The following is a 23,096-nucleotide window of genomic DNA, read 5'->3' on the forward strand; positions in this document are numbered from 1 at the left end:
TGAATGTCCTGAAAGATACTAGTTTTAAGGTTACATCTCCTTGGCCCAAACTCCCTCACCAAAGGAAAATTTATCACCATCTACCCTATCAATTCATTCCAAAATCTGAACTACCTCAATCCAATCGCCTCTCAACCTGCTATATTCTAGGGATCATCTGATGTGCCCAAAACATTTAGAGTTTAAGTAAGTAGGACAATAATTTTAAAACCAAGGGAGGCACCAATTATGTGGACTATATCATGAAAGGGGGTTATACTTGCATTGGAGGTGCTCAGAGAAAGGTCACGAGGTTGATCCCTGGGATGAAGGAATTGTTGCATGAGGAAACGTTGAGCGAGTTCAGCCCATACTCATTGGAATTTGGAAGAAAGAGACATCATCTTATCGAAACATATACCATTCTGAAGGGGCTTGACAACATGGTGACTAAGAGGATGTTGCTCCTTGTGTGGGAATCCAAAATGAGGGGGCACAATTTCAAATCAAGGGGTCTCCCATTTAAGACAGAGATGAGGCAGAATTTCTTCTCTCAGAGGGTTGTTAATCTTTGGAATTCCCTGCTGCAGATAGCAGCGGAAATTGGGCCATTGAATTTATTCCAGGCTGAGTTGGACAGATTTTTGATCTACAAGGAAGTCAAGGGCTATGGAGACTGTGCAGGAAAATGGAGTTAAGGCCACAATTAGATCAGCCATGATCAAAATGAATGGTTGGAGCAGGCTTGAGGGGCCAATTGGCTTAGTCCTGCTCCCATTTCTTACTTTCTTACATCATGTTCATAAAATGCAGCTGGTGGCCAACTTGCTAACACAAAGATATATGGAAATGGGCTGACAAGTATTCCAAGCATTATGTTATAGATAGACAATCAGCTCTGGAGATTGTCACTAATTGCCCTTGTGAAGCTGGTGATGATCTGCCTTCTGGAACTGCTGCAGTTCCAGAAGGCTATTAGGAAGGGAGTTTCAGGATCTGGATCCAATGAACATAAAAGGAACATTGCCACATTTCCATGTCAGGATTGTGGGTGAATTGGAGGGGAACTTGCTGCAGGTGGCGTTCCGACGTCTTGCTATCTTCGACCTTCTAGGTGATGGAGGTCATGGGTTTGGAAGGTGCTGTTGAAAGAGCCTTGACGATTTGATGCAGTGCATCTTATAGATAGTTCTCATTGCCGAAATGGTGTGTAGGTGGCGGATGGAGCGCATGTTTGAGTTGGTGAATGGAGTGCCAGTCAAGCAACCTGGCTTCATCTTGGGTGTTGTCGAGCTTCTTGAGTGTTGTTGGATAGTGCCTTTAACATAGTAAAACATTTCAAAGTGTTTCATCACAGTGTTATCAGCACAATTTGATGCAGAGCCGCATGAAGAAATATGAGGACAGATGGGAGTTGCATTTTAAAAAAATATCTTACAAGAGGAAAGAGAGGGGTAGTAAGGCAAAGGGGTTTTGGGAGGGAATTTGGTAACTAAAGGCATGGCCGTCAGTGGAAGTGAAGTCAAAATCAGGGATGTATTTGAAGAGATCAGAATTGGAGGAATGCAGATATCCCGGAGGATTATAGGGCTGAAGGAAGTTAAGGAAACAGATCGGGTTGAGCTCAGGGAGAGATTTGAAAACAAGGGTGTAAGTTTGAATTTTCACATGTTGCCGGACCAGGAGCCTGTTTTGGTCAGCGAGCACAAGGGTGATCTTGAAGCTTGAAGGTGGAAGAAATTGGACTCGAGTTTCTTCCTTGGGCAAAACTCGAAAGTTGGACTCGAAAAATGCACCCAGTGTCTCCCAAAAACCGTCTCCATTTTGCCCATGTGAAGTTATGATCTTTCCAATCTCATTCGAACATGACCAGCCTGAAAATAGGCAGCGACTGGAGCCCAGAAAAGTGGCGAACCAATCCTAAGTCAGCATAAACAATCAAGAGCTGGAAGCAAATGATGAACCAACATTGTGCACTTCTTCTTGAAGTCTGAAAAGTTTAAGTTTCAACTCAGTGAAACATCATCCAGGCACAGCATGTGACGGAATCTGCAATTGGGGAGGCTATTCAATCATTCAAATTTAACCTGGCCAACACTTGACCATAAACATCCAGTCAAAGAAGCAGAAACTATTGAGCAGGTCTCAGTGTGGCTCATTTGTTTTAAATTCTTACAAACTGTTCAACAGAATAATACCACTGAGTTTCCACTTTGGTCTCAATTGCTGATTCCAGTGCAATTGGCACCCATTTCGTAAAGTCGATTTCTTCCCCTCACATTCCACTCAGACTCATGTGCATCGCGCTGAATGCAAAATCTGCCATGAATCAACGTGATTGGGCAACATTTTTTTTATATTTTTCTTTTCCCACCTATTTTCTATTATTTTTAAATTTATTTCCATCCATTGTTTTATCTTCACCTTTTAGCCCATTTCATCCCTTCCCCCTGCCTCACCCCCACTAGGGCCATCTGTCACTTGCTCCTCCTGCTTTCTAACCTTAATGTCCCCATTAGCACATTCCTTAGATAATATCACCACCTTCAACACCCCTTTGTCCTTTTGTCTATGACATCTTTAGCAATCTCTTCTTTGCCTCCACCTATCACTGGCTCTCTATCCAGCTCTACCTGTCCCACCCCCTCCAACCAGTTTATATTTCACCTCGTGTCTAATTTTCTTTAGTTCTGATGAAGAATCACACGGACTCTAAACATTAACTGTGCTCCTCTCCGCAGATGCTGTCAGACCTGCTGAGTTTTTCCAGTTATTTTTGTTTTTGTATTTTAAAATGTAACTCTTTAAAGAAAAATTGCTTCAAAGAAATATTCCTTGATGGATTGAAAGGCGGTATCTTGGTGCGTTTTGATAATCACAACCGAAATGGGATTTATAATTAGCGTCAGTTCAGCATCTGTTGGTGCTCCAATTTTGAATGACTGCAAAATCAATTAAAATATATGCACTGCTGTTTTCTAATTGGAATGCGGGACAGTCGTGGGTTCCTGAGTAAATGAAAGAAAGAAACGTGTTCAAGACATGCCAAAAATAGTGTCCTTGAAGATGAACGTTTGGTGCTACCTGAATGAGGTGCAAGCGGGTGCAGTTAGCAGAAACTCCCAATGCTAATGAATTCGATGTGGGCGGAATCTGGCCAGCGAGGCATTGCTTAAAGAAAAAAGTAACGCAAATGAGTTGTGTTGAACGCAATTTGCATTTCAACTTCCGCAATTTTTTGAACCGAGAAAACCGACGCAATGGAGCACGACCTCCAGCCCAAGGATTTTACTTTCTGTTGTGTCTAGAAAAAATATTCTGCTCTCCATGTGAAGAGACAACATCAAATCCCTTCCATCCAATACCACAAACAAGCGCAACCGGAGGATACTCGCAAGTTTGGGGGACCGAGTCCCGTTTGGACAAAGGATTTGATTGACGACTTCAAAGATCGACGAAATCTGGGAATATTAAAATCAAACTAAATGGCGACTAAATTTCAAGCGCGTTTACATATAAAAACAAAAATAAAGTGCTGGAAAAAAAACTCAGCAGGTCTGGTAGTGTCTTTAGAGAGAGAAAAACAGAGTTCACGTTTTGAGTCCAAAAGACTCTTGTTCAGATTTTCATGTTTGTTTTGTTGGCTTCTTGGGACATCTTGAGGTTGTGAAAGGCACTGTCTAATTGTGAGTCTTTCTGTCTCTTGAAAAATGTTATTGGTTTATGCCCAGGTTGTACCGACAGCTGGGCACATCTTCAGAGGTAAGGCCAGACTCATCAGTCAACTTGCTGATGCGCAGGAGCCTGTGGCAAGGTTAGAGATGATCAAGTTGTGAGTCCAAGATCTAGAGGTTCCGAATGAGCTGTGGCCAGTGAGGGCGGGATTTGCTGGAGAAATCAGGGAACTTTTGAACAAGTCAAGTCCTGAAGTGATGAACCCATGGATCAGGATTTTGGCAGCATTGAGAGTCGTTTAGGGGCGGAAGTGCGAGAAGCTTCAGAGGTGAAGGAAAACAGCCTTGACAAATAGGTAGGGCATCATGGAGGTGTCAGGGTTCAGGGAGGATTCGATGAGATTGCACATGCGGTGGTCGATCGAGGCCAAGCCAGAGGAACAAAAGCAGTGGCGGGAGTCATTTCTCCAACATTTAGCCGGAGAAAATTTTGGCTCTTGTGTGCAGATCTCCGCCTTAGAACAGACAGTCACAGAGCTTGGAGTTGCATCTTGAACAGGCTTTCACTGTCAGCAATCCATCAAGCATCCGACTGTTGACATAGTAATCATCTTGCCACAGGCACCTCATTTCAATTAAATTAATTTGTTCAATTTCCACTCTTTGTGCAGATATTGACAAGAAATGTAAATATATTTTTTTTACTGGAAGTGGAGGGTTGTGTAATTGTCCTTTCTTTCCACCAAAAAAAGACAGCAATTACATTGTACATCCTCATAATGTGTGTCTGTTTAACATAAAGCAGTGCGTCTTGCAACACTTTGCATTCAATTGTCCCCATCATATCACACTAACGTACATGTAACATCCTCCAGCTGTCATGTACATAAAAAGGTGTCAACTCATTGACTGCATAATGATACAGCCTTTCTCCCCAGCAATGAATTTAATAGGCACTTGTATTGTTTGTAACGTGGAAATCCAGTTTATGTATTCCAGGGAACTGTTTTGTATTTCCTTCCAAGTTGTTGAAGGGTTTGGTGGAATTCATTTCAAGTTATGTTTTCAGCACTTTTGTGTATATTTTGTCCCAGTCATTTTGACAGTTTATAATCATAGAGTGAGGTGCCTCACTGGTCCAGAAGCACATGTCCGTAAGTGAAACCCTTACGACTCGTGCATTTTGACTTGTGCCGTCTCAGTCAATGACTGCACAGCCATGCTCAAACATGTCGATCGTGTTTTATAAAATCAACTGCACAAACATCTCAAAATAATGCTCATTATTGCCAGTAATGATTTGGAAGACCTTGTGACATCATTGCATAAGTAAGGTTATGGAGTGAGGGAGAACGAGTTCAGGTGAAACCTCTGGAAAGGGTGACACCAATGATTAAAAAAGAAATTGCATTTTGATGATGTATTTCTGAGCACAGAATGTCCCAAAGTGTTTTACAGCAATCAAGTACTTTTGAAGCTTAATCACTATTGTCAGGTATGAAGTGCAGCAGCCCATTTGAACACAGCAGGAATCCAGCAATGTTGTTTGAGGGGTAAATGTTGGCCTGGTTCCTGGAGGTAACTCCCCTGCCCTTTTTTGAAATAGTGTTGGCTTTTACCTCCATCTGAGATGGCAGACAGGGCCTCAGCTTAACATCCCAACCGAAAGGCAGCACCTCAGACCATGTCGCATTCCCTCAGTACCGTAGCTGGAGTAAAAACAGAATTACCTGGAAAAACTCAGCAGGTCTGGCAGCATCGGCGGAGAAGAAAAGAGTTGACGTTTCGAGTCCTCATGACCCTTTGACCCTAGTTCTGTCGAAGGGTCACGAGGACTCGAAACGTCAATTCTTTTCTTCTCCGCCGATGCTGCCAGACCTGCTGAGTTTTTCCAGGTAATTCTGTTTTTGTTTTGGATTTCCAGCATCCGCAGTTTTTTTGTTTTTACCGCAGCTGGAGTGTCAGCCGAGATTTTGTGTGCGTGACCCGGGTGTGGGACTTCAAACCCAAACCATTGAGCTGGTGATGTTGGCTGATGGTTTAACTTTCTTGGTTTTCACCGAAAAGGGCACCTACCAAATTGATTTTGGAATAACAATGATCTGAAATAGCTGTTTGGTAGGGGGTGGCATTGGGTTGGGGGGGGGTGGGTGGTGTGGGTCTGGTCTGATCAACTTTAAAATCCGCACCCCGGCCCATCCCACCCAAAGGTGTCAGTGCCAGGGTCACAGAATTATGCCTTTGGCTCCCCTGTTGTTGAACATGTTTCGTTCATTTCCAAAATGTCACAATTCATGGGATGTGGGCATTGCTGGTGGGCCAGCGTTTATTGCCCATCCCTAACTGTCCTTGAGAAGGTGGTGGTGAGCCGTCTTCTTGGACCACCGCTGTCCATGTGGTTCCGGTACACCCACAGTGCTGTTAGGAAGGGAGTTACAGGATTTTGACCCAGAGACAGTGAAGGAACAGTGATATATTTCCAAGTCCGGATGGTGAGTGACTCGGAGGGGATTTTCCAGTTGGTGTATCTGCTGCCCTTGTCCTTCTAGATGGTAGGGGTTGCGGGTTTGGGCAGCGCTGTTGAAGGAGCCTTGGCGAATTCCTGCAGTGCATCTTGTAGATGGTACACACTGCTGCCACTGTGGTGGAGGGAGTGAATGTTTGTGGATGGGGTGCCAATCAAGCGGGCTACTTTGTCCTGGATGGTGTTGAGCTTCTTGAGTGATTAAATCAGGGATACACAAGAAGCCAGAATTGGAGGAGTGCTGAGATCTCTGATGGTTGTAGGAAATTACAGAGGTGTATTTTTGGGAGCCGGTGGTGGGGGGAAGCCATGGAGGTTCACAGGTGCACTACTGACATAAAAATGCTCAACGGGCAAGCTGATTTTTAAAATTCCATTAAGACCTTGGTGCTGCCACAAAGGGCAATTATGAGGAATCCACATCCCTGAAATCCCTTACGAGCCATCCATTTATATTAACATGTGGAAATGGGAAAGTATCAGCCTACTATTGCTGGCCACAGCATTCATTTGAATGTCCCGTGCCCGCTTGAGGAATTGGTCATCACATTCTCCTGAGCTTTTACTCCTGGCTCTTTTCTGACCGCCTTTTACCTAGTTTAAACTGTAGCCATAATCATTGACGGCATCACTCAGATCATTTATTGTCAGGTTAAAAAAGACTGCAAGAGATGCTTGGAATCTGACAATGACCTTGTAAGAACTCTGTGCCATCCATGCTCCACTTGACTGGTTTTTGGAAGCACTGCTCTTGTAGACAACGTGCCAGATTCCCCTGCCACACCAGAAGCCAGTGTGTGTGTATGTGGATAGAATGAAAGTTGGCCATTCAGCCCATCATGTCTGTGCCAGGGCTTGGAAGGAGCTGTCCAATTACTCCCACTCCTCTGCAATCTTCCCTGTGATCCTTCAAATTTCCCACATCAATGATAAACCCAATTCCCTTTTGGAAACTACTGTTGAAATGTTTTTTTTCAAGCAGTGCATTCCAGATCGCAACGCTTTACTGTCTAAAAAATAAATTCTCCACATTTGTTCGCTGGTTCTTTTTCTAATTATTTTCAAGTTATCATGAGTTTGAAATTGTCCTGAAACTCTGGAATATAGGCATTGCTTAAAGGACAAGGCTTAATAGGATAGATCTGAGCCATAAAAATGGTTACAAGTGTCATGACTGAATCCCTAGGTTGAAGTCACATGCAAATGGACCACGGTGATTAGCACAGATGGTGGGTTGCATTAGAATTGCAAAGCAACCAAAGAACTGTGAGTGTTCCAGAGTCTGAAATGCCTCTGTAAGTGATATTTAGTGTCAAATCAGTGATGTGACCCAAACCTGGTTCCATGACAGGCATAAGGAACTGGAAATGCGAGAGCTTTGAAACAAAACCAGATAATCCTGGAAAAACTCCATTACTGTGCAAAGAATGGATTGTGTGGGCGCTTATTCCATGTGGAACATGATTGGAAAACAACTGGCTCTTTTGCCACTATTTCCAGCCTGGTCCACTGGGTCTTTTCAATGGGAATTATTGGCCTTTGAAGTGTGTCTTGCAAACTTTTATTTTCCTTTGGCAGCAGCGGCATGTGTTTTGTTGGACAGGGATCATGGGTGCAGGATCAAGCCTGCACATCTTTTATTAAAACCACTTTACAGAAAGCAGTTTTGCTTACCCATCACAATGACGATGGATGTGTGCGCAGGGACAGCTTAGGGCTGATGTTTCTGGGTCAGCTGTTCCCCAAAAGTTGGGCTGTTCTGAAAATGCACCCTGCTCCCATAAACATTGGCCGCAGCTCTTTGGACAATGGCCTGAATGGAGAGTTAATTTGTCAGAAATCTAGGTCATGAAACTTAATGACACAAGTAACTAGCAGTAAGAAAGGTAAACGGACAAGCTATCCTCTTTCCTCTTGTGAATAAGAAAGCATGTGTTAACAGATTAGACAGAGTGGGTCTTCTCTGCTGATCAGGACGGCCTGTTTTATACAAGATATTGCTCTATGATTGTTAATAAATGTTGACATGAGAATGAACATTGCTTCAGATTGTATTCTAATTGAAAGCACACTAAAAGGCTTCAGAGGCAGTGATAATTAGAACAAAACCAAAACTGGAATCGGGTTGCATCGTCATTGGATGCCAAAGAGGCACAACAAGGACTGATGAAATATCCTTTCGAGCCTGGCAGTGTTCATTGTGACAGCTATGGCTCAACTGGTAACACTCTTCCCTGAAGCAGAACGCTGTGGGTTCAAGCCCTGCTCGAGAGTTGCGGACAGAATCTGAGCTGACCTCCGCTGCCAGTAATGACGGAGTTTTGCACTGGCTGAGATGCTGCCTTTCGGATGGTGTGTTAAGCTGATGTCCTGCCTGCCCTCTTCGGTGGATGTCAAAGATTCCATTGCGCTGTTCCAAGAAGGGCACGTGTGTTTTCCCCTGTGTCCTGCTTACCCAACATCCATTAAAACAGATTATCTGGTCATTAACGTTTGACGGACCCTGCTGCGCACAAATTGGCTGCCATGTTTCCTACCTTGCAACAGTGTCTACACTTCAAAAGTACTCGGTTAGCAGCAAAATCCTTTGGGATGCTCATTACATTTAAATGAATTTTTGTCCTCATCAGAATGACAATTGTCAGTGCTTGAGAAGTCCAGTGCAAGATGCAGGCTGGAATCCAATCAAGAAGTCCATATAGTTTGTATATAACAGCAACAGGTATCTAACAATGGCTGATGCGGAGAATCTAATTGAAAAGTTTGGATGTTTTGCATGTGGATTAATTGGCATCAGGAGTGAGTTGCAGATGGCAATCTAATTAAGGGATTTAGATTGTTTGTTTGCAGCATAATGGATACCCGGGAGTGAGCTGGAAATTAGCTGGAAGGTTCATATGGTTTGTATACAGAATGGCTGGCATTCAAGTACAAGAATTAAGGACCGTCATACTATAAGGTAAGACATAGGAGCAGGATTGTGCCATACAGTCCCTCAAACCTACCCTCCCATTCAATATGATCATGGCTGATGTCTACCACAACTTACCTTCCTGTCCAATCCCCAAATCCCTTGATTCCTTTTTAGTGTCCAAAAATTTATCAATCTCAGTCTTGAATATTCTCAATGACTGAGTACCCACAGCCCCCTGGGCTAGAGAGTTCCAAAAATTCATAACCTTTTGAGTGAAGAGATTTCTCTTCATCTCAGTTCTAAATGGTGGACTCCTTATCCTGAAACTGTGGCCATTAGTTCTGGTAATATCAGGATTATCAGGATCAAAGCGAAGGATCAGAATGGACTGCTGCTGTTCCTTTGTTTCTAGGTAAATTTCACAGGTAAAGTTTAGGCCTTTATCCCTTATCTGAGCCTATTATTAATCTTTCAAACCTATTTTCTCTCCTTGTTGCTTCTCCTGGAGCTGTTAATTCATGTGAGGGTGTAATTCAACTCACACTGGCTGTCTTGGGCACATGTCCATTCTTCATGTGTGAGTTTAGCCACAGCATCTGACTGTGCAGAGCATCACCCCAACTGATACTTATGCATGCATTTTAAAGTGGCTAGCCTTATGGCTTATTTTCCCCATCCCTAGGCCAGGCATGCTGAGGGCAGTTACACAACCTGTCAAATATGCCATTCTGCCTTGAGCTCTGATAACTCTATGCCTTGTATGGCATGGAAATTCCATTGACTTTGGGTTCAATACATTTATTCCTTTTCGCATGGTAAGTGGAATGAGGTAGGTCCAAGATAACAAAGGTATCGAGAAGCATCATGGCTGGATTCTGGATGATATTTAATTGAGAATGATGCTAGCTCATAATTCAGGAAGTATGCAGCAAGTAGGGATAGTCTGAAGAGTTGATGGACGGGGAACACATCCCTGCTGACTCCAGCAGGTCTGGTACCATTTCACGCACTAATGAGCATTGAATGGCATAAGGCGGGACTTCTGCCCATCTCCGGGGGGGGGGGGGGGTGGGGGGGGGGGGGAAGTCCCGCCATGGAGAGCTGCCAGCCAATCAGATTGGACAGCAGCTCTCCAGTCCCTCCAGGAACAGCGCTGCAGTGGCTGGAGGAGGCACTGCAGGAAGCTGCCTGGAACTAAGACATGGGAACCGGAAGCGACGTAAGTGGTAGGGGTCCCAGGGCAGGGAGGGTGGGGAAGATATGGGGGATTGCGAGGTGGTTGGGGGGGGGGGGGGGGTGGTGAATGGGGTCCCAGGGGATAGTCTGGGGAGGGAAGTCCAGATGTTACCAGGCCTTCAGGGGAGGGTGCCCCCAGTCAGGAGGGGGCTTCTTATGGAGACGCCCACCTCCTCTTCCTGCCCGAGATTGAACTCTGTTTCCGGGTTTGCCCCCCCATGATATATCATCCGGCTGCCAACCTAAAAATTGAAGTGGGGCGGGAAGAGCCTCTTAAGTGGCCAATAAGCGGCCACTTTAAGGGCCTGAATGGGGGAAAGGGCAGGCTTTCCGTCCGAGGCCCTGCCCGCCCCATCGTAAAATCGCAACCAGGTCGGGACGGGCTGGATCCCGGGAGGAACCCCATCCGTGCAATTTCACGCCGACTCCACCTGCCTCAGAACCCGCCGGGGGCGGGGGCGGGGGCAGGGGGTGGGGGTGGGTGGGGAGGGGAGGTGGCATAAAATTCTGGCCTATGAGTTTTAAGCTTGAGAGCTCACCAGCTCAATCAGGAGGCTCATATCAGTGAAGTTTATGCTCATCAAGTTCAGGGATATGAGCGCTGGGAAACGGAATAATTTTTATTTCACGCACCCAGTGTCAGCATCGAGCACCTATCAAGTGCTTGACGGGCAGTACTGAGGAAGCCTCAGTCTGCACCTGATCCACACTCCCATCACAGAAAGATACTGTAAACTGGGTAAACAAAAAAAAACACAAGAAAAATCAGGCGGTAGCCAGCTGAGATGTTTGCACATCTAATTTGACTGTGTTCCAAAAAGGCTATTTGCTAAGTTATGATATGTGCACAGTGCCTGCTGTAGAAAAGACTGGTATTTATGTTGTGTCTTTGTAAATCTTTGAGCAACAACTCGAAGCCCTGAAGTACAATTAATTAGTTTGAAGTTCGGGAATTGTATTGAGGCAAATGATGCAATGATTTTGCATTCCACGAGATCCACAAGCAGTGGCATGAATCAGCAGTTATTCCACTTTCAATGGTGTTGTTTGAGGGGCAAATGTCGGTGAGGTCGCCGAGGGAGGCTTATTTCAATCTTGAATGTCAACCCCAACCTCAGTCAGCAGAATGGGCAGACCGATTCTTGGTTCAACATTGCATCTGAGGCATATCCCCTCGGCAATGCTGCACTCCCACGCCACTGCATCAGATCAGGCACAGAAGAAATGGTTCAAACATGGACAAAAGAGCTGAACTCCCGAGGTGAGGTGAGAGTGACTGCCTTTGACATCAAGGCAGCATTTGACCAAGTGTGGCATCAAGGAGCCCTAGCAAAACTGGAGTCAGTGGGAAACGGGGGACAATTCTCCACTTGTTGGAGTCATACCTTGCAAAAAGGAAGATGGTTGTGATTGTTGGAGGTCAGTCATCTCAGCTCCAGGACATCAGTGCAAGAGTTCCTCAGGGTAGTGTCCTAGGCCCAACTGTCTTCAGCTACTTCATCACTGACCTTCCTTCCATCATAAGGTTAGAAGTGGGGATGTTTGCTGATGATTGCATAATGTTCAGCACCATTCACGACTCCTCAGATACTGAAGCAGTCCGTGTCCAAATGTGGCAAGACCTGGACAATATCCAGTCTTGGGCTGACAAGTGGCAAGTAACATTTGCGCCACTCAAGTGTCAGGCAATGACCATCTCCAACAAGAGAGAATCCAACCATCACCCCTTGATGTTCAATGGCATTACCATCACTGAATCTCTCACTATCAACATTCTGGGGGTTACCATTGAACAGAATCTGAACTGGATTTGCCATATAAATACTGTGGCTACAAGAGCAGGTCAGAGGCTAGGAATCGTGAGACGAATAACTCGCCTCCTGACTCCCCAAAGCCTGTCCATCATCTACAATGTACAAGTCAGGAGTGTGATGGAATACTTCCCACTTGCCTGAATGTGCAGATCCCACAACAATGAAGAAGCTGGACACCATCCAGGTCAAAGCAGTCCACTTGATTGGCACCACATCCACAAACGTTCACTCCCTCCACCGCCGATGCACAGTAGCAGCAGTGTGTACCATCTACAAGATGCACTGCACGAATTCACTAAGGCTCCTTAGACAGTACCTTCCAAACCCACAATCACTACCATCTATAAGGACAAGGTCAGCAGATAGATGGGAACACCACCACCTGGAAGTTCCACTCCAAGTTACTCATCCTGACTTGGAACTATATCACCGTTCCTTCACTGTCACTGGGTCAAAATCCTGGAACTCTCTCCTAATAGCATTGTGGGTGTACCTACACCACATGGACTGCAGCGGTTCAAGAAGGCAGCTCACCACCACCTTCTCAAGGGCAGCTAGGGATGGGCAATAAATGCTGGCCCAGCCAGCGAAGCCCACATTCTGTGAATGAATAAAAAACATGTCCCAGCTCTGGAGTTAGCTTTAGAGAAAGGGTGAGCTGCACAGTTGCAGTTCTGAGGAATTTATTATCCTGAAAGCAAGGCTTGAGAGGTTTGCTAGCATCAGCATAAGTCCTGAGATGCAGCTGAAGCCTTTAACGTGCTTCCAACAACCATAATGAAGTGCATTCTCATGATTTTCAAGGATGTGTTTATAGCTGTATAGGCTGGGTGTGATTGTACAGTAGGAAAAAAGAGAATATGGCGGCTTTAATAGGGTAGGGATTCATCCGTCTTCCATGGCATTGCATATGGCCAGTGTGAGATGATAAAGACAAGGTGCGCCTTATCCTGGGGTGTCTGTTATCAATAGGACCATCAGTGTTTCTCCTTAACCAATTTGAGAAAGAATGAGCACTTGGATGAGGAGCTGAAAACCAATGAACCATCATGTTCGCGTAAGTCGGCAATTCAGAAGAAGACAGGAGAAAGTTGGAAGAAAAGCAAGTTAAAATTCCATTACAGAGCTATCAAGAGATGCTACTCATGAGGCATCAAAGCTAGGTTCTGTTTACCTCATGCTGCGGTTCAGATGGATTTATAGAATAGATGGGGGTCACTTGGTTTAACTTGGAATCTAACCGAAATTCTTTAATTATCACCACCAAAAATAAATCTCACTGGGCCTTGTGGAACAATACTTACATAAAATAACTTTTTTTATTCATTCACGGGATGTGGGCGTTGCTGGCTGGGCCAGCATTTATTGCCCATCCCTAGTTGCCCTTGAGAACGTGGTGGTGAGCCGCTGCCTTGAGCCACTGCAGTCCATGCGGCGTAGGAACATCCAAGGTGCTGTTAGGAAGGGAGTTTCAGGATTTTGGCCTCGTGACAGTGAAGGAACGGTGATGTAGTTCAAAGTACGGTGGTCTGTGACTTGCAGGTGGTGGTGTTCCCATGTATCTGCTGCTCTTGTCCCTCAAGGTGGCAGAGGTCTTGGGTTTGGAAAGTACTGTGGAAGGAGCCTTGGTGAGCTGCTGCAGTGCATCATGTAGACATTACACATTGCTGCCACTGTGCGTCGGTGGTGGAGGGAGTAGATGTTGAAGGTGGTTGATAATCAAACGTGACAATCAAGCAGGCTGCTTTGTCCTGGATGGTGTCAAGCTTCTTGAGTGTTGTGGGAGCTGCACTCATCCAGGCAGGTGGGGAGTATTCCATCACACTCCTGACTTGTGCCTTGTAGATGGTGGACAGGCTTTGGGGAGTCAGAAGATGAATTACTCTGAAGAATTCCCAGCCTCTAACCTGCTCTTGTAGCTACAATATTTATATGGCCTCTTCAGTTCTTGGTCAATGGTAAGTCCCAGGAATTTGATAGTGGGGAATTCACTGATGGCATTGCGATTGAATGTCAAGGGGAGATAGTTATTTTTTCTCTTGTTGGAGATGGTCACTGCCTGGCACTTGTGGCACGAATATTACTTGCCACTTATCAGCCTGAACCTGAGTATTGTACAGGTCTTGCTGCATTTGGACATAGACTACTCCAGTATCTGAGGAGTCGTGAATGGTACTGAACATTGTGCAATCATCTGCAAATATCCCCTCCTTTTGTCAAACGGGTTTTACCTCACTGCTTGCCAAAGATCCAGTCTAGCAGTTATGTAACTTAGGACTCAGCCAGCTCGGTCTGTAGTGGTGTGGCCGAGCCACTATTGGTGATGGACATTGAAGTTCCCCACCCAGAGTACATTCTGTGCCCTTGTCATCCTCAGTGCTTTCTCCAACATGGAGGAGTATTGATTGATCAGCTGAGGGGGGATAGTACATGGTAATCAGTAGGAAGTTTCCTTGCCCATGTTTGGCATGATGCCATGAGATCCAGAGTCGATGTTGAGGAGTCCCAGGGAAATGCTGTCCTGCCTGTATACCACTGTGGGACAGAACTTAGCCAGAGATAGAGGTGGTGATGCAGGGGTCTGGGACTTTACCTGTCAGGTATGGTTCCTTGAATATGACTATGTCGGGCTGTTCCTTGACTATTCTGTGGGACAGCTCCCCAAGTTTGACAGCAGCCCTCAGATGTTATTTCAGAGGTCTTTGCAGGGTCAACAGGGCTGGGTTTGCTGTTGTTCTTTCCAGTCCCTATGTCTATCCTGGGTGGTCCGTCCAGTTTCATTGCTTTTAGGCCTTGGAGCAGTTGTTACAGTTAAGTAGCTTGCTAAGCCATTTCAGAGGGCATTTAAGAATCAACTACATTGCTGTGGGTCTGGAGTCACATGTAGGCCAGACTAGGAAAGGATGGCAGATTTCCTTCCCTTAAGGGCATTAGTGCTAAGACATTGGTTTCGTGGTCACCATTAGACTAGCTTTATATTCCAGATTTATTAATTAAATTTAAATTCTACTAGCTGTCTTGGTGGGATTTGAACCCATGTCCTCAGAGCATTAGCCTGGGCCTTACTAATCCAATGATATTACCACGATGCCACCATCCCCCTTTATTGTGTTTACTCACATAACAATCAATGCACCACAAAATAATTCAACATACTTCACATTCGTGCCATTTCTAAGACTGCCTTTTTTCACCTCTGTAACATAACCTTGACGTTGCCCCTCTCTCAGCTCATCTTGACTTAACTGAGTGGATGTTGAGAGAGACTAGAACAAGGGGACACAGTTTAAAAATAAGGGGTCTCCTATTTCAGATGGAAATGAGGACAATTTATTTCCCTCTGAGGGTGGTGAGTCTTTTGAACACTCTTCCCCAGAGCGCGGTAGAGGTGGGGTTCATTAAATAATTTTAAGGCGGAGGTAGATGGGTTCTTGACTAACAAGGGAGTCAAAGGTTATCAGTGGGAATGTGGAGTTGGGGCCATAACCAGATGAGCTGTGATCTTAATGAATGGTGCAGCAGGCTCAAGGTGCCGAATGGCCTACTCCTGCTTCTAATTCATATGTTTCCTGTTCCTCATCCATACCTTTGTTACCTCTAGACTTGACTATTCCTATGTATTCCTGGCTGTTCTCTCACATTCTATCCTCTGTAAACGTGAGGTCATTCAGAATCCTGTTGTCTGTGCCTTAACGCACACCAAGTCCTCTTCACCAATGACCCCTGTGTTTGCTGACCTACATTGGCTCCCAGTCAAGCAACGTCATGATTTTAAAATCCTTGACCTTGTTTTCAAATCCCTCCAAGGCCTTGCCCCTTCCCACCTCTGTAATCTCCTTCAGCCCCCACAACCCTCCGAGAGATCTGCACTCCTCTAATTCTGGCCTCTTGTGCATTTCCAATCCTAACTACTCCACCACTGGTCGCTGTGCCTTCAGTCGCCTGGGCCCCAAGGTTTGGAATTCCCACCCTAGGCCTCTCCACTTCCCGACCTCGTTTTCCTCCTTTAAGATACTTCTGGTCATCTGAAGTAATGTCTCCTTCTGTGGTTCAACATTATATTTTGTTTTAAAATGCTCCCATGAAGCATCTTGGGATGTTCTATCGTTTTAGCTATAAGTTGTTGTTGTTCTATGTGGAGGCATTGACCTATTTCTGCAAGGTGTCTTAAGGTGCCATGAAAATGAAAGTCAGTTTTGGCCCTCCATTTTATATCAACACTTTGTTTAAACAGGCTAAGGATGTAGTTCAATAAAGTTCATTTTTCACATTTCTTTCTGACAAGCACCAGGAATATGGAAATTGTGGGGATGTTCATTGAATTAACAACTTCTGCCCCTGTGCCTGATGACCTAATCTTTTCTCAGTTGGTGTTTTTTTTTACCCTCTGCATTTTCTTTTTTAATTAGCTGCATTAAATTTAAAGCAAAAGATACTTGTGCAAACACGTTGCCAAGGCAACACTTGGAATTGTTTTCAAGCTTCTGCACTAAGCTTAATCAGCCAATCATTAACGCAGGCTGCCAAGCTCCCTACAGCAACTTGCCTTTGAAAGACTGCACGCAGAATCAACAAGAACATGGGGGTAGATTCTAATTTGGACGTCATTACATGGTTGAATTTGTCAGCCAATTTTTGGAAGAGCAAAATGCATTCCCTGTGCACAGGGTGGCATATCCTGGTCTTGCTTTCCGTGTGCTAGGTCCTGAATCTGCTAGAACTGGAGTGCCCTGTGGGTACCTCTTGGCAATAGATAAGGGAGAGGGCAAAGACCACAGGTGGAACCAGAACTAGGGGGCCATAAATTTAAGATAGTCACTCACAAACCCAGAAGGGAATTCAGAAGAAACTTTTTTTTTACCCAGAGAGAGGTGAGAATGTGGAACTCACTACCAGAGCCAAGTAGTTGAGGCGAATAGCATAGATACAGTCAAGGAAGCTCAATAACAGATGGAGGAGAAAGGAATAGAAGGATATGTGATGGGATATGTGATGTTACTCACAATAAGTGCTTGTCATGGAAGAGCAATTCCAGAGCTAATCTTTTTCCACAAGCTGGTTTGTTCATAACACAGTTCTTCAATGTAACAGACTTCCTGATATCTCCCACCTTACAGTGTTCCAATGGCCTAAATAGCCAAGTGGTTATGGTACTGGGTTTGTAACCCTAAGATCAAGAGTTCAAATCTCACAATGGCAAACTATGAAACAATGTAACTTCATCTGAAACAGATGGAAACAGGTTTACTCAAAAAGAGTATCAAGAGTTCAAATCTCACAATGGCAAACTATGAAACAATGTAACTTCATCTGAAACAGATGGAAACGTGTTTGTACTTGAAAGAGTTACAAGAGCTCACAGTGTTCCAGCTGTAGCTATTTGTACTGTTTTGATGGGAGAACCAATGCCCATCACCTGTTTTAACCAGCAATTGTCTTCAACAATGTAATTGTGATGCAGTGTAATTACTGATACATTGACAAGGAGGTGCTGCATCTGGACCATAAACTCTGGCATGGGCCTATTGGGCAAAATGGTCAGCTTCTGTGCCATAAATGCCTTGTTATACATTGTAACCTAAAGGATAAGCATTCAGGCGACTGTCTGATGTGGTCTTATTTCATGGAACCAACCTCTATCCTGATACACCAGACCAACAGCTACATCCTCTATTCCCTGTTACCGCGATGAACACATCCCACATGCAAAGGTTGGCACAAGGTACAGATATGGAAGGCTAATATTGGCCTGTCTTCATTCATCTGTCATCTGCAGGCTTCTCATTACTGCACCCAAATGACTCTCAAGTGAAATTTTGCTTTTGCTACCCCTAGCGAGAGGTCACACAATCACTCCTTGCATGAAGAACTGAAGAACTGCCAAACAGCAATCTTAATTTCCAGTGCCCTCCTGTCCCAGTGCCTGATTTGAAGTAGCAGTCCAGATTTATTCTACCTAAACCAGCTTTGCAAAGAAACTCACAACTTAGTAAATGGAAAAAGACTCAGGATGGGAAACATAGAACATAGCTTGAAGGTATTTCCCGGGCTAATGACAATTAACCACATGAACATTTCAAAAAAGAGCAACAACTTGTATTTGTGTAGCATGTTTAACACAATGAAACATCCCAAGGAGCCTCACAGCAGAGTAATGAGACAAACATTGACACCGACCTAGCAGGTGAGCATGATCAGGATAAATTCTCCTGACACTTCAACTTCCAGTCATTGGTGTTAAAGAATACGTCAACAATAACATGTAGCACCTTTAGCAGGAGAGTTACTGAGCAAAACTTCACAAAGAGTACAAACCCACAGAGCTGAGACTTCATTTGAACAAAACAGGTTTGCTGAGCTACAGCAGGACTACAATTGTCCTGCATGGCTTCAAAACAGAAACCACTGGAAATGCTCAGCAGGTCAGGCCTGCATCTGTGGAGACAGAAACAGAGGTAACACTTCCGGCCGATGACCTTTCATCAGAGCCTTACACGGACCTGACCTGGAATGTTAACTCTGTTTCTCTTGGAGACTAGTGCACATTCAGTTCAAGGATCTCTCCAGGTTCTGCCTATCTCTGTGATCCTACTTGGAATATGGCAGAGGATGTTCAGGTTTTCTTCAAACTCGTCTGTCGGACATTATGCCTTGTTTTTGTCGCTTGGTCCTAGATGGACAAATGTAGGCCAGATGCAGCCAACAGCTATGTTACAATCACTGGATAAATGGATTTCATCTCCAGAACTACTCTCTCATACATCTGTCCATCTACTCACATAGCACCTGGCTCTAGGATCCATCACATGGGAATATGGTGGAGAGAGATTCTATTTTACTTTTTTGAGTAGAATAGAATGACCTTTACAATGAACCATTTTGTTTCTCACTTGGGAGTGTTGGATGGAACTGTGTGGAAAAAACTGGGAGTGCTTGACAGTGTAAATAAAGGGAGCTTTGGCATGTTTCTGACCTATGCATTTAGACCATCCTCTACACAACCTAAAAGTGCCTGATGGCAACGATGACTGCCAACTTGGGTTTTATTCATCAATGGAGCAACACTTGGAACTCATCTGATTTTTAATTCTTCATTCTGTTACTTCAAGCTGGGTGTAGGCTCCCTGAATGGCACAGTTTATCAGGCAAAGAGTTGAGTTGCAGAGGCCAGGAAGGTTTCAGGCTTGGTCTTTGATGAGTCAGCTAACCTTAGCAGGACTTTTGTCTTGTTTTTACAATTGGTCTGTTAAGTGGGAAAGTTTATAAATCAGCCAGAGTTATTGCAATATGCTGACTGCTGATGGACAGTCATAGATTCATTGAATGAAACAGTACAGAATGGTGCCATTCAGCCCACTGCACCAGTGCTAGCTCTTTCAAAGAACTATCCCAATAGTCACACATCCTTTTCCCAGAGTCGGATCGTTTACTTCACCTTTAAGAATTTATCCAATTTCCTTCTAGAAGGTACAATTAAATTTACTCTGACACCCTTTCAGGCAGTGCATTCCAGATCATATCTTGTAGCTGCATGCAAAGAGTTCACCTCTGCTTCTGTTGCCAATTATTTTAAATCTGTGTCCTCTGCTTATTGACTCTTCTGTCACTGGAAGCAACATCTTCTTATTTATTCTATCAGAACACCTGATGTTTTTGAAGACCTCGCTGCTCGAAAAACAATCCTAGCTTCTCCAATCTATCCACATAACTGAAGACCCTGATGAATCACAAAATATTAGTATGCGGGTGCAGCAAGTGATTTGGAAGCCGAATGGAATGTTGTTGTTTACTATGAAGGGAATGAAATATAAAAGTAGGGATGTTTTACTAAATTTGTGCAGGACGTTGGTGAGACCACATCTGGAGTACTGGGTACAGTTTTGGTCTCCTTATTTACGAAAGGATAAAAATGCATTGGAAACAGTACAGAGAAGGTTCACTTGACGGATGCTTGGGGATGGGGGTTTGTCTTATGAGGAAAGGTTGGACAAGTTGGGTCTATATCCACTGGGGTTTGGAAGGATGAGAAGTGGTCTTAATGAAACCTGTAAGATCCTGAGGGGACTTGACAGGGTGGATACTGAAAGGATATTTCCCCTTGTGGGAGAGACTCGAACTGGGGGACACAGTTTAAAAATAAGGCATCTCCATTTAAGATGGAGATGAGAAGAATTTTCTTCCCTCAGAGGGTTGTGAGTCTTTGGAACCCTCTTCACCAAAGAGCAGTGGAGACAGGGCCATTGAATATTTTTACGGCTGAGTTAGATAGATTCTTGACTAACAAGGGAGTCACAGGTTATCAGGATAAGATGGAATGTGGATTTGAGGCGACAACCAGATCAGCCATGATCTTAGTGAATGGCGGAGCAGGCTTGAGGGGCCAAATGGCCTGGTCCTGCTCCTAATTCGTACGTTCGTTATGTATGTACCATTCTTGTAAATATCTCTATGCTCTCTCTGAGGCCGAGGCATTCTTTCTAAAGCGGTCCATGTGTCTTGTACTTAAGTTAACTCTCAGGTTTTGGACTTTGCTAGAAAGACCAGCATATATTGACATTCCATATCTGCCCCTGTTTTGATGCAACTGATTGGCTTGCTGGGCCACATTAATGAGCAATTGAGTCAACCACATTGGTGTTGGACCGGACATCACATATGGGCCACGCAGGCCAAGTAAGGTCCATATTTTCTTCCCAAAAGGATTTTTGAAAACATGTTGAAGAAAGGAAGACTTCTTGGGCATTTCACAGCAACAGGATGTCCCAAGGCACTTTACAGCTCATGGAGTGCTTTCGAAGTGCAGTCACTGTTGTAATTCAGGAAATGGAGCAGCCAGATGCATGCAGAGAAGTCCCATGAACAACAGTGAGATAACTGAAGAAGTAATCTGCTTTCTTTTTGCAACGTTCGTTGCGAGATAGCTATCGACCAGGGGACTGTAGAGAACTCTCCTAATTTTTGAAATAGTGGCATGAGATCTTTACCTCCACCTGAGGGTGCAGATAGGGAACTTCTTTAACATCTCGCCCAAAGGCACCTCCAGCAGTGCAGCACCTCCTCAGAAAAGCATCGGCTTGGATTTTGTGCTTCTGTTTCTGTAGTGGGATTCAGTCCCGTAGCCTTCTGTCTCAGAGGCACGAATCCCTGGGCCACAGTTGACATCAGTGAAGTTGGGCCTTGGTAATCTGACAGCTTCATGGTCTCTTCAATGATAATGGCCTTTTAACTTCCAAACAGTCAAGTCAACTGAATTGAAATTTTCAAAACTGCTGTGGTAAGGATTGAATACTCACCTCACTGGAATACTAGTCCAGCAGCATAACCACTCTGCTACCATGCTTGCATTTTTCAGGAAGGACGGGATTGGGGTATTTATACTGCTAAAACTGACTGTCCAGGCTCGCCTGAGATAGAGTAGGCAGTAGGGAAAAGTGATGGAGGGTAATCAGCGCCTTTGGAACTAGGGAGGGGGAAAAGAAATCGTGGGCAAAAATAATTGGGAAAAGAGCTGACAGTGTATCAGCTTAAGCTGATGCTGAGAGAAATGTTAACGCAGTGCGCTGCACTTAAATGTTAATTTTCACCTATTGGCATTCTTTGCATGATATTAGACAGGAGCTGAGCCAGACTCCCAATATGATAAATCATTCCATTATGGAGTCTTTTGTGATGACATCTTAACTTAGATGTTCTTTCATGTTGATATAATTTACTAGTTCAGACTAGCTGAAGCACATTGTCAGAGCTGATTTGTATGGATGCATCCAATGTTAAAACAACAGAAGCACTTTTGTTTAACATACACTGCCAAGATGAGAGATAGTGCCTTTGTCTCAGGGGCTGCCACTGGTTCACAAATACTAATCTGGCCCTGTATCTGGCAAGTGCATACTCCTGATCGTGTTCCCAATTGCTAATTTTCTCTTGTTCTTTGGTTCTGTCCTTACCTCTATAGGGACCTTCTTCATAGGATGAAACCTAGATATCGAGCAGCAATAGACTATGAAGACATGATGGTCCTCACAGCCATTTAGATGTCCACACTTAAGCATTATTCAGTTGACTCCATTAGATAGCAACGGGATTAGGTTGGATGTACTCCTGGAGGTTTCACCATTTCGCCTCAAGCTGCCCCCTCCAATCAAGCAGTCTTCAGTTCCACCTCTGTAATTTTAAAAACTGAAGTACGAGAAGAAAATAAACAAAAAGACACTTCCTTTAATGCTCTTACTGTTTTGCCTTGGTTTGGGGTCTTGTTTGGGGTTTCTTTAGGGTCTACCAATATGTTATCCTAAGAATACTACCATAAACTGTTATTTGTAGAAACTATTCTTGTTTATTTGCAGATCTATGTACATACACTCCATGAGGTTCTAGTCCTGCTTCCCAGCAGATCTCAGTTACTTAATCATGGGATATCATAGTTCCATCAGCAGTTACATCAGTAGTTACCTCAGTTTCGGGGGGTCCTGATGTTAACCCTTCACGCTAAACTTAGGATTTTTCCCTCAGGTTCTGCACAGCAGGTTCCTGGAGCCAAACCTTCAAATCCTGGAGATTCCAGGGAACTCCTAGTGGGTTGACAACCTGAACTAGGATGGGAACCCTGGCTATTTTCTCTTCCCCCCCCCTCAGCCTTGGACCCCTGAGTTGCTGCTCTGGTGGAGTTTGCCGAATCCAGGTTTGCTTAGACATAAAGCCTTCCTCTGCCCCAGCTTGGAAAACTCGGCCCAGCCAAGATCAGGTGTCCTGTCTCACTGCGCAGCACTTCAGTTGACATTCAGCATTTGCAGCTATGTCAGCAGTTGTGGGCACCACCATCTTCTAGCTCCAGGTAAGTTATGCTGATAGGCTCACAGAAGGATGTCACTCAACCCACCATGTCTGAGCCGGATCTCCGAATGAGCCAAGCACATGGTGCCATTCCCACCCCACCCCCACCCCTTTCTCCCTAT

The 23,096-nt window shown here is 44.6% G+C and overlaps 1 protein-coding gene and 1 long non-coding RNA gene across 3 annotated transcripts in view; one reads left to right on the plus strand and one right to left on the minus strand.

The window, feature by feature from the left end:
- LOC121289941 (leucine-rich repeat transmembrane neuronal protein 4-like) overlaps window positions 1-23,096 on the minus strand; it is a 345,090-nt gene that overhangs the window by 79,314 nt on the left and 242,680 nt on the right. Inside the window, exon 3 of one of the 2 annotated variants that reach the window (XM_041209949.1) lies at window positions 2,014-2,028. The exons of the other annotated variant lie outside the window; for it this stretch is intronic. Coding sequence (XP_041065883.1) covers window positions 2,014-2,028 — 15 coding nt within the window. The remainder of the gene's footprint in view (window positions 1-2,013; window positions 2,029-23,096) is intronic. 2 annotated transcript variants of the gene reach the window in all.
- Window positions 10,247-22,467, plus strand: LOC121289942. The gene is made up of 2 exons (XR_005945677.1): window positions 10,247-10,310; window positions 22,097-22,467. It is a non-coding gene; the product is annotated as an uncharacterized LOC121289942 (long non-coding RNA).

The sequence above is a fragment of the Carcharodon carcharias genome, chromosome 17 (assembly GCF_017639515.1).
Source record: "Carcharodon carcharias isolate sCarCar2 chromosome 17, sCarCar2.pri, whole genome shotgun sequence".
NCBI lineage: Eukaryota > Metazoa > Chordata > Chondrichthyes > Lamniformes > Lamnidae > Carcharodon > Carcharodon carcharias.